At 33.1% G+C, this 12,049-nt stretch overlaps 1 protein-coding gene across 1 annotated transcript; it reads right to left on the bottom strand.

Annotated features, from left to right (window-relative positions):
• Positions 1–2,222: 2,222 nt before the first annotated feature.
• On the bottom strand, positions 2,223–11,178 carry LOC133183512 (annexin A7-like). The gene is made up of 5 exons (XM_061318766.1): positions 11,132–11,178; positions 6,108–6,377; positions 5,654–5,718; positions 4,856–4,967; positions 2,223–4,142 (listed from the first exon to the last, which is right to left on the bottom strand). The coding sequence occupies exons 1-4, from the start codon at positions 11,145–11,147 to the stop codon at positions 4,872–4,874; spliced, it is 447 nt and encodes a 148-aa protein (XP_061174750.1). The 5' UTR covers positions 11,148–11,178; the 3' UTR covers positions 2,223–4,142; positions 4,856–4,871.
• Positions 11,179–12,049: the final 871 nt, after the last annotated feature.

The following is a 12,049-nucleotide window of genomic DNA, read 5'->3' as shown; positions in this document are numbered from 1 at the left end:
TTGATGTCCAGGAGTAAAGAAGAAGATTTTTAAAGATTGCATTAATTTTGGTGGTTTTAGCCCCACCCCTCAGGCCCCAGGGGGGCAGGGACCATGAAATTCACAGTTTTTGTTCCCCTTCACCCATAGATGCTATATGCCAAATTTAGTTGAAATTGGTTGAGCGGTTTCAGAGAAGAAGCTAAAAATGTTCAAATGTTAACGCACATCGCACGACGCACGCCGACGGACAAAAACGGATAGCAATAGGTCACCTGAGTGACTCAGGTGACCTAAAAACAGAAACGAATTTTTGACCTGAAACATCTGTTGATTACAGTGACTTCATTTGAAATCCTATTTGATTCAGAGCATATAGATGAATCAACCGTGTAGTCAACATTTCGCAAATTCTATAGTCAATAGAATGACCGTGTTTGCAAATACAATTTGTCGTTGGGTAAGATGTTGACTGTCGTATTTCATACAAATTGTTAGGCCATTATTACACCCTCTGCAAACAAAGTTGGGGGGGGGGGGTATACAGGAATCACCTTGTCAGCCCGTCCGCCTGTCTGTGCAATCTTGTCCGGGCAATAACTTTGTCACGGATAACCATTGGAAGCTCATACTTGGTACAAAGATTGTTTATGACTCGAGGGTATGTGGACTTTGAAAATAGGTCATTCCGGCAAGTTCAAGGTCATTGGTAGAAAAAAGTATTTTTAAAAAAACTCGTGTGTGCAATAACTTTGTTAATGGCGAACCATTGGAAGCTCATTCTTGGTACAAAGACTGTTTATGACCTGAGGGTGTGCCATGACCTTAACCAAGGTCATTCTGGCAAGTTCAAGATCACTGGCAGAATCAGTGTAAAATTCTTGCCCGGGCTATAACTTTGTAATGGAGAATCACTGGAAGTTCATACTTGGTACAAAGATTGTTCATGACATGAAGATGTCATGACCTTGAATAATGTACTTCTCAGGTGGCTAAATCATTGTATTGAATTCAGAACAGTAATAATTGTATACTATTATTATGCATTCATACAAAGAACGTTGTTTTACCCTGGATCTTTTTCACATGAAACATAAACCTTTCCCTGGTTAAAGTTTGTCTGGGTAGAACCAGAAATATCTGTTTCATCTGTTCACATGCTTCGGTCTACAATCGTCTAACTAAATAAATCTTAGGATATATGCCTTTGCTTTAATTATATGCCGAGTTATTAAATAAACTAGATGAATTTGTTTGCACAAAAGATTGGTTTTCTAAGTTCAAGGGGCATAACTACTTTAAGATAAAAACTATACAATATTAACCTAAAATACCTGCATATGCAATTCTAACCTTATACATATATCCCTAAAATTTCTTAGAGAGATAACTCTTTCAAAAATAATCGGACCACGACCAAATTCAAACTTGACCTGTATTTTCTGGTAAAATACCTGCACATTGCGATTTCAACCTTATACACATACATCCCTACAAAAGTTAGAGACCGGACCAAGACCACATTCGAACTTGACCTGCGTATTCCTATGATGTATCCATATGTCAAATTTGGGTTGAATGTGTGCAACTGTTGTCGAAATGATGAACGGAAAGTTATTGATGACGAAATAACATAATGACAATGACGGACCAGGATAACACTATATGCCCCTGGTCATTCTATGACGGGGGCATAACAAAAAAAAAGTCAAGAACTCTTTAATATGCATTCAATTTTATTCTATTTTCCCATTTATACCTGGGTGTAATTTTTTAAAATTTGTAAATATCTGAATAAAATCAGTAGATAAATATTTTTTCATATTTACACATTTGTTAAAAAGAATGAATCAAACAAAAAAAGAAAGAAGAAGTTCACTACAACTTATACGTGTATGTAACACGAACTAATTTTGATTTGAAAAAAGCAATACATGTAGTTAAAAAAAAAAAACAAGAAGTCATTCAAATAATATCACATTATGTCATTAAATAAAGCAACCATAATAAAATTTGATGTAATATGATTTCAAAACTTAATCAATATGATTTCATACAAACTTCTGAATAACAATGTTTATTTGAGTACACGGTATGAAATTTCAGTTTTATTAAATTCTGCTTATGATTTTAAAAACTTTTAAAATAGTTTCTGCAATTTCATTAAATAAAAAAGTGCAAATAAAATTATACGGTAAAACTTGTCTAATACAGACATCACTGATTCCATAGAAATTATACGGTAAAACTTGTCTAATACAGACATCACTGATTCCATAGAAATTGGCCAGATTTGACAACATTCCAGATTGGACAATATTTCAAACAACTGAATTTACTGAAGGGGACTAAGTATACATCATATTTGGCAAGATTTTGGAATACTCACATCCAGATTAGAAAAGTTTTATTGTATAATTATTCAAAATGGCTGATATTATATATACATGTAATACAGAAGAACATTGGTGTCTAAAACATCAATATTTCAAATAGCATTCTTGGAAATTTTGAAGTTTTTCCCTACCCACACTTGGTTCGAGATAAAAATGTTTGACTATATGTTCTTTAAAGTTATATATACATATAGTAATTCATCTTATTTTTGTTTAAATCTTCCAGTTTTAAAATAATCAAACCCAGAGTTCATCTATTTCTCTCTTTTATAAGCATTGACTTGTGCTGTGATTTATAATATAGTACTTAACTGATCCATGTTATTTTGAAAAAAAAAGAAAATGTTATAAAATTCAATTACAGTTGCCAAAGAAAAATTGACTAAAAAAGTGAAGCAATAAATAGAGGCCAAAGGTCAGGGTCAAGTTTTATCTGATGAATGCACAGATAATTATAAAATTAGATTCTAATCATAACTGGTCATCCACAGCAGAAAAAGTGTAAAGTGTTTGACAGAAGGACATTACAGTTTATAAACATAGTCTGTTTGTTTCACAATCCAATCAAATATATATACATATTTATAAAGCAAAAACTTAAATATAGTGTAAATACAATTGCCCATTTGTGTACATTATAGATATAAAAATATTCAAAATTAAAATAAAATCACTTTTGTGAAAATAATTTACAATCTAAAACAAGAAAAACATAAAGGGGAAAGGGGGGATAATGGACATGTTTGAAGTTGAATCACATGAAATAGGCCATTTGTTGCATATTTTTAAGAAACACTTTACTTTGTAATATGAAATAACATATAATGACAATAACATACACCAATTATACCCAAATCTCTGTGAGAAAATCATGAAGGATAGATAGGAAGAGGCACATTATTACCGTACATGCATGTGTTTCCACCAACAATACTTGATTTTTTGTTGTTGCTATCAATGTCTTACAATGTAGACTATATTCAGTGTTTGAAATATTTTTGAATTCATTGGTAAATTAAGCCCATGTATTGTAATGCTTGCTCTGCATAATATAATAAAGCTATGAAAGACTGATGTAATGCAGACCTAACAAATGACTTTCAAAAATGACTTTCAAATACATGCAACACTATAGGACTGAGTTAACTGTTCAGTTTGGTCAAGCTACAGAATTCAACAATCTAACAAGACTCATCCTCACAAGCCAGAGGTCCTGAGTCAACACGTTGCTGTTGGACCCCTGGCATATTTCATTCAATATTTGTGGGCTGACCGTAGCGACATCTTTCGGAAAAATTACAAATCTTGATTGTTTTTCTTATCTCTCAACCAATCACATTAAGCCATTCTATGATAAACAACTTGTCACATGTGCATTTGAGGTGTCAATTGAATCCTTATCTAACTATTTATGAAAACTTTAATTTGATTGGTGCTTCTCAATGAGAGAAGCAAGCCCACGAATATTGAATGAAATATGCCAGGGGTCCAACGTGTTGACTCAGGACCCCTGGCTTGCGAGGATGAACAAGACTGAGTCTATTTTTAACTTGTATCATATTTATCCAAGAAACATAATAAAATATTTTCATTTCTATCCAATATAAATTAAATTCAGATCAATAAAATTCAGAAAAGTCCATTTTAAGTTAGTTAAATTAGAATTACAAAATATTAGATTTTAGAACATGTCTTCACAGAACATTCTACTCAGATCTTTTACATATTACACTTCCTTTGACTATATTTCCATCTTGTCTTGAGCTCCTACAAAAAATGTGCAATTTATACCAAGGTAGCTTTAAATATGCAAGATGATATATGTTTGAATGCTGAGGGCTTTTTTCAACTAGAAGTCTTTGATGAAACTATACATAGCTCTACTGGTTTGAACTTATAGGTAGTATAACAGGAAACATGCTGTTGGATCTGGGATTATTTTTTTATTTTACATGTTTACAGAGTTATGTAACTTGATACATGTATACATGTATTCTAATTCTTAACTTGTACCAAATTTTCCTTAAAAGCACATATGGGCAGATTTGATATGGATTCAGCAGGAAACTGTGTGCATTTGAAAAAAGGAAAATTTCATTGATCATACAAATGATATCTGTCACAACACATTTTAACAAAATCAAATACCGGTACTGGTTTACAGAATTATGTGCATTTATTTTGATGTGGCAGGTACAGTACTACACTTGTGAAAGAAGTTTTTTTCATTCTACCAAATCTGTAGGGGATGCATTTGAAAAACTGTTTACAGAAAGGAAAACAATTGACTCTAGTGTATTTATATTTTAGCGTCAAACAGACTATTTACAGTGCACCAATTTATTATCACCACTATAAATATACATTCACATGTAGAGTATGAATGAAAATGCAGACAAATCTAAGTCATATTAAAGTACATGACCTAATGATGTGACAAATTTAAATATGCTATTAAATCCATATATACAAGTATTTACCTGCCATAAATTGGTCTTAGGTTAGAAACCATCTAGTCACTGCAAATATCACCAGTAGCATTATAAATATGAAGATGGTCATAAAGATAATCTTCCTTCTTCTTATCCGTCTCTGGAAAAAACAAATAAGCTCCACTCAAAAGGAGAAATAATTCTCCTACTTAACTAGTGTTGCTGATAAAATAAAAGCTTAACAATGATCACAATGTAAACCATTTGCTAAATTTTATTTTCTAAAAATTATGGAATTTCTGAGGGTTTAGAATTTTCTGTAAATCTTACATCTTATATTTGCTTTGTTTTGGGTTTGAAATCTGGAAAGAATTTTACTGGTAATAATTCTTCTTTTCATTAGAGGGGTTGAAATAACCATGCAACCAACCGCCCAAGATGAATAAATTTTGCTGCAGGTAAACAATTTTGCCACTATCAATGCCTGGCTGGACTAGTTATAATTTCCACCAATTAAAATTGAGATTGAAAAATCTGTCTCATGTCAACTAATAGTATAGGTAGCAAAATTAAATCAAGGGGCAGAACTCACTGGTCTATATAATTGGGATCCAAATTATAAAAATAATTTTTAAAAAGGAAATTATTTTCTCAATAGTCTAGATTTTTGGCAGGGCAATTAAATTCTACTAGCAAACAGTCCTGCATGTCTACTTCAGGAAATTCTATTGTAGATTAAATACCAAATGGAAATGTTGGTTTAATAAAAATACAATGTAGTAAGTAATTAGTAAAACAGTAGCATAAAATGGTTCGATGAAATCCTGTCCATTGTAGTTAACTTACATCCATATCTACAGCACACTGTGGTGTTTGTCTGTATTGTCCATACTGCCCCCCACACGTCTGACCTAGCAATGAATGACATCTTACCATGAAAATACGGTATAATTTTAAACAGTGAGCATCAATGTTAAAATTTGGCAAAAGTAGACATCAAGATTAGAGAATATTTAGGTGAACAAAAAATTGAGGAGTTGAATATTTTGCTAGAATGGTAAAGGTATTATCCACTTTAAATTCTTTCTAAAAAAGGATAATGTTATTTTCTGATATCTACATCCTCTATCTTGGGAGTGCAAAGTTGCTACAAATAATATAATTCAAAAGATTCCCATTAAATCATTTTGTGCATATTGTTGAATGAATTTTTCTTTCATAATTTTTTTTCTTTCATTACAGCCTTGTCTATTTAGAAAATATTTTACTGAATCTGACATCATTTCTCAGAAAATTGAACCTGGGTAAGCTCCTGAAGGGTTGGTGACTGGATATCCTGTAGGGGGAGGATACTGGTTAGCAGGATAGTTGGCTGGATATGAAGGATACTGTGGATAGGTGAATCCTCCTACTCCATCAGAATTCCCTGGGTAAGGTGGCACTCCAGGAGGGGGTCCACTAAACCCACCCTGAACTGGAGTGTAACCCTGTAGAGGTTGAGGTCCTCCAGTAGATGGGTTGTTAGATGTTGCCTCTTCATATGATGGAGGTGCTCCTTGTTTCGATGCATCTGGAATATATGATAAAAATTATTTGTACTGCATGTGCAAGATGTACAAATAAAACAATTTGATTTATCAGCTAGGATTGAAACTTAACTTAAAAAAATTAATAGGTTAATTCTAAAAGATTTCCTGTTTATAATATCAGGGATGGGGTCGATTACTTTTAAAAGTAATTGATTAAGGATCCTCAATAGAGTGAAGAAAAATGTTTTTTGGACTTTAAGAAAATTATATAGCATTAAAGGTCTTAGACACAGATTTGAACTTAATATTTTCTCAAATTTTCTGTATAATATCACGACTTATATATTGCAATAGCATTTCACAAAAAAACATAATTAAAAACTTATTTTATCTAAAAATTATTGGAACTACGAATTTTTTAACAAGGGGTGTATGCCTATTTTATCCAGGAAAAATCTTCAAAGACAATAAAGTACTGATAAAGAAAAATCATGCTTGCTTACTCAAATGGGGAAAATATATGCAAATAAAGTTTTCAATTACTCTATCTTGGTTTAATATAATGTTTAGAATACTTGAATTAATTAAAAATAATGTAATACTGTGGAGATTACAAATCATTCTATTTTATATCAAATAGTGGAGCATTCAAGTACATAAAAGTACCCTGATATTAGTGTGCAGTGTAGAGAGGGTCCTTAAATTACACACTACTTTTGATTTTGAAAGTAATTGTTTACAAGCTTATTACATCCATATTTGAAAGTAATTGATGACATCTTACTACTTTTTTCCTCATCTAATCATGATTACTTGTGAATGTAATGATTACTTTTGATTACTCTAGATTACATTAATGTTCAAAAACGCTTTTTTCTTATTATTCGTTTAATGGGGGGAAAAAAAACAAACATTTTTTTTTACAGGCGTTATATTTCAAAATCAATACTCATAATATACAAGAACTTGACCATGATAATATAACTGATGAACCTTTCATTTAAACTGCCAATGCAAAATAATTACGTTAGATGTTTTTACTGGAATTAACATTTTGACTAGACAAGCATTGTTAGATTATTGTTGTTATTATCCAAGCTGATCCAACTAAAGTTCACCTGTATTTTACTGCTAATTCATGTATTTTTCATATATCAAACAAGTTGTGATTTTTAGAAATACATATCATTAAAGTACATTTGATAAAAAAATTCAAATGTGGGAAAACAAAATGGCATATCATAAATGTTGAAAGAAAAAGTTAAACTTTAAAATGACATCGCAGTAATTTTCTTCAGTATAGTACAGTAAAACACACTTATAATGAACATACTTATAATGAATTAACACTTACAGCAAAGTGGTTTTCATTCCCCTTAATGGCTTTAAAATGTATTGTGAACTTAACAGATATAACAAATTACATAAAGCAAAATTGTCCATCCCTGGCATTTTGTTATAAGCGTGTTTCACTGTGCACATCTAGCCATACTAGACGAATTGCTAAGCTGCTAAAGCATTTTGAAAATGGCTGTCCATTGAGTATAGTTAGTATGAGAGGATTTACTCACTGCAGGGTCAATGGACCTGATTATAAAAAATCCTGAAGGCAATAGAAGAAGATATAGCTATATATAGCCTACAATTTTTATAATTTTTACTTAATATAAACAAAATTGCAGATTGAGAAATACAGGGTTCGACACTAACTTTTTAAGGCTTTAGTCCAGCCGGACTAGTGCTTCATTACTTTTACTAGTCCGCATGCGATTTTATTAGTCCGTCAAAAAAAAAAAGAAACATCAATGTTTTTTAATATTAATTAAACTTGACAATTAATATACGTATTATTTTTTGAAATAAGCAAAGTATTTGTACGTGAAATATATTATTCCACAGATTCATTGAAATCTCGCAATCAGCAAGTATGATTGTATTCCCGATCTCGTTTTTTTTTTTCTTTTTTTGTCTTTACATTACATCCTAAACGTCCAAAATCTTTCTTAAAAGTGTCATACTAAATCATAATCGCTAAAACCTTATACTTCATATCGATCAGTCAAAAAATTAAGCGCTGAATGATTGACCCGGCATTGCGTAACTACCCGCCAAAAGCTAGAAATCTAAAAATACACGCGGGGTTTTCCAGTAAAAGTTGTCGAGAATCTGACATCGGTAATTTATTCATATTGTTTTTCAGAAATTTTTATTGGTCCGTTCAGACTAATTAGCCACATATTTTATTAGTCCGAATGAAAATGTATTAGTCTGAGAGTAACGGACTAACGTTAGTGTCGAACCCTGAAATATTTACTGAATATCATCAAAGACCATGATTTATGCACTTCTTTTTCACCATTGTAATAAAAGAGTAATGATTACAAGACTTTTTTTTCCAGAGTAATCGATTCAATTACTTGTAATACGAAAAATGCATGATCACCGACTTCTCATGATTACACAGCACACTGTAATTGATTACAGCTGATTACAATTACTGATTATAATTACTCTATCCTTGCTATTTATCAACTGAAGTATATTATGTAATAAGTTTGGTGTGACTGTGACTAAGGGGTCTATTTTAAGTGTTATCAAATTATAAATTTAACAAGAGGCCCAAGGGCCACATCGCTCACCTGAGCACTGTGGCTAGGAAAAAAGGAAAAATCAGTTTAGTATTGAAAAGGTTAAATGCATAAGTGGTCCCAACCTACCCTAAAAATGGAGTGGGGGGGGGGGGGATGGGGGGTGGTCGTCATGATTTGAACAAACTTGAATCTACACTATCTGAGGATGCTTCCGTATAAATATGACAAACCGTGGCTTTGCTGTTCTTGAGATTTTTAAAGATTTTTCCTATATATTCCTATGTAAAACTTTGATCGTCCATTGTGGCCCCACCCTACCCCCAGGGGTCATAATTTGAACAAACTTGAATCTACACCACCTGAGGATGCTTCCACATAAATATGACCAATCATAGCTTTGCTGTTCTTGAGAAGAAGATTTTTAAAGATTTTTCCTATATATTCCTATGTAAAACTTTGATCGTCCATTGTGGCCCCACCCTATCCCCGGGGGTCATGATTTGAACAAACTTGAATCTACACCACCTGAGGATGCTTCCACATAAATATGACTAATCATAGCTTTTCTGTTCTTGAGAAGAAGATTTTTGAAGATTTTTCCTATATATTCCTATGTAAAACTTTGATCGTCCAATGTGGCCCCACCCTACCCCCGGGGGTCATGATTTGTACAATCTTGAATCTACACCACCTGAGGATGCTTCCACATAAATATGACTAATCATAGCTTTTCTGTTCTTGAGAAGAAGATTTTTGAAGATTTTTCCTATATATTCCTATGTAAAACTTTGATCGTCCAATGTGGCCCCACCCTACCCCCGGGGGTCATGATTTGTACAATCTTGAATCTACACCACCTGAGGATGCTTCCAAATAAATATGACCAATCATAGCTTTGCTGTTCTTGAGAAGATGATTTTTGAAGATTTTTCCTATACATTCCTATGTAAAACTTTGATCGTCCAATGTGGCCCCACCCTACCCCCGGGGGTCATGATTTGTACAAACTTGAATCTACACCACCTGAGGATGCTTTCAAATAAATATGACCAATCATAGCTTTGCTGTTCTTGAGAAGAAGATTTTTAAAGATTTTTCCTATATATTCCTATGTAAAACTTTGATCGTCCATTGTGGCCCCACCCTATCCCCGGGGGTCATGATTTGAACAAACTTGAATCTACACTACCTGACAATAATTCCACATGAGTTTCATCTTTCCTGGCCCACTGGTTCTTGAGAAGAAGATTTTTCAATAATGCCATTAATTTTTTGCTATTTCGTAATTATCTCCCCTTGGAGGAGGGCGTGGCCCTTCATTTGAACAAACTTGAAACCCCTTCACCCAAGGATACTTTGTGCCAAGTTTGATTGAAATTGGCCCAGTAGTTCTGGAGAAGAAGATGAAAATGTGAAAAGTTTACGACAACAACGACGCCGACGACGCCAACGCCGACGACAGACAACGGACAAATTTTGATCAGAAAAGCTCACTTGAGCCTTCAGCTCAGGTGAGCAAAAAAAGGATCCACTCTGATCACTGTAAGTATAAAATTTATCACAAACTGGGTCAGATATATAAACTGTTAATTTGATAACAAAACATTGAAGTTTATACTAGTTTTCTTTTCTTTCTTTCTCTTCTCTTTCCTTAAATGACAGATCATTTGAAAGTGACATAGAAATGTAAGGAAGCATTATGTTCTCAATTCCAACCCCCAACCCTGCTACAGATTTCCGACTCTTTTTGTTTAATATAGAAAAATTAATTTCTAAAAAATCTCCCTTTTGATATAGAACTAAAACATGGAAATATATACAGTAGGTCATTATTAATAAAATTGATAGTTTCAAGTGAACTCATCAGCTTTTCATACCAAAATGTCAAGTCATATCAAACAGGTGGATGTATACTTGTAACCTGATTCCTATTTACGAGTTGATTCCCTATTACATATGATTATAAAATCAAAGTCGTTTGATGTCTCACCTCTGTTAAAATTCCGTTAAAAAATAAATGTAACATTCACAAATCTAGTTGTCAAGCGAATCTACATGTATGACCTGATAAATGTAAGAATATTTAACATGTTTAACATGCCTGTAAATATCTGACGTTTCAAAGTTCATTTACTATTTTTAAAATCAATTTTCTCTACGGCCTGAATACTGAAATATTATTGGTTCAATTTAAACGAAAATACCTTCGTTTGATAACATTTCCTGATTTCGCAGATCCGAGAAAACACCGGAAATACAATTAATTGAAAAATAAAGTCGAAAACCTCTAGGAGTACAAGGTAACATGTATCTTTTCCGGATTTCTTTTGATCAAGGGAGTTTTTGATCTTTCCTTCAAAACTGCTGATATCACAGGCCCGAAGAACGCGGAGGGGGGGGGGTAACAAATTCCAGGATTTGTACGGAAAAATAGGGTTTATTCATATTTTTTTTCAATAATTATAATATTTTTTTTGCTTGTTAGATTTTTTTGTGAAGTTGCCTCCCCCACTTTTGATACCGTTGCTACGGGCGTGTATTATTTGCCTCGCACTATTAGCGTTAATGAGTTCAGCCTAAAAGCATACACTGGAAAAAAATCCACAGAAATTTTTCCAATGGCTTTAATTTTCTATTAAGGTCTCCTTGATCTTCGAGTCAGATCAGTAAAAAGTTACGAACCGGTGGGGAGGGGGTGGGGTGCCCACCCAATAAATTTGCCAGTACATCCTTTACTATGGAAAACAAAACTTATTAACAGGTGTTGCCCCTTGCAACTGAATCATTTTGCCAGTGCATATACTCTACATTAGAAAATAAAGGTTATTTACGAAACGATGTGCTCCCTGAAAAATAGCGTGACGACCTTTTTTTGGACTCGCCAAAATTGTCTGTTAGACCCCCCCCCCCTTCATGGTTTATTCAACCGGGTCTGTGAGTCATCACAATAACAACAGGCCCAAGGGCCTTGAATCGTTCTTCTGATATAAACTGCACAACATATCACTTCTATTTGAAGCCTCTAAGTATTCTGTATATTTAGATACACCCTTGAAATTCCAAAGGTAGGTCATTACTTTTCAGTTGACGTTTTTTTGAGGACACAAGATGCATCAAATTAC

The sequence above is a fragment of the Saccostrea echinata genome, unplaced genomic scaffold (genome assembly GCF_033153115.1).
Source record: "Saccostrea echinata isolate AGI-Se365-2 ecotype Australia unplaced genomic scaffold, CSIRO_AGI_Sech_v1 ptg000001l, whole genome shotgun sequence".
In the NCBI taxonomy this organism is placed as follows: domain Eukaryota; kingdom Metazoa; phylum Mollusca; class Bivalvia; order Ostreida; family Ostreidae; genus Saccostrea; species Saccostrea echinata.
Note: the sequence above shows the minus strand (reverse complement) of the source record. Positions and strands in the feature narration are given on the sequence as shown.

Excerpts from the sequence above, each read along its gene's own strand:
- LOC133183512 (XM_061318766.1), bottom strand. Across the intron at positions 5,719-6,107 it reads CCCTTCAGGAGCTTACCCAG|GTCAGACGTGTGGGGGGCAG; the intron begins GTTCAATTTTCT and ends ATTCATTGCTAG. Across the intron at positions 4,968-5,653 it reads AGTGTGCTGTAGATATGGAT|AGACGGATAAGAAGAAGGAA; the intron begins GTAAGTTAACTA and ends TGTTTTTTCCAG.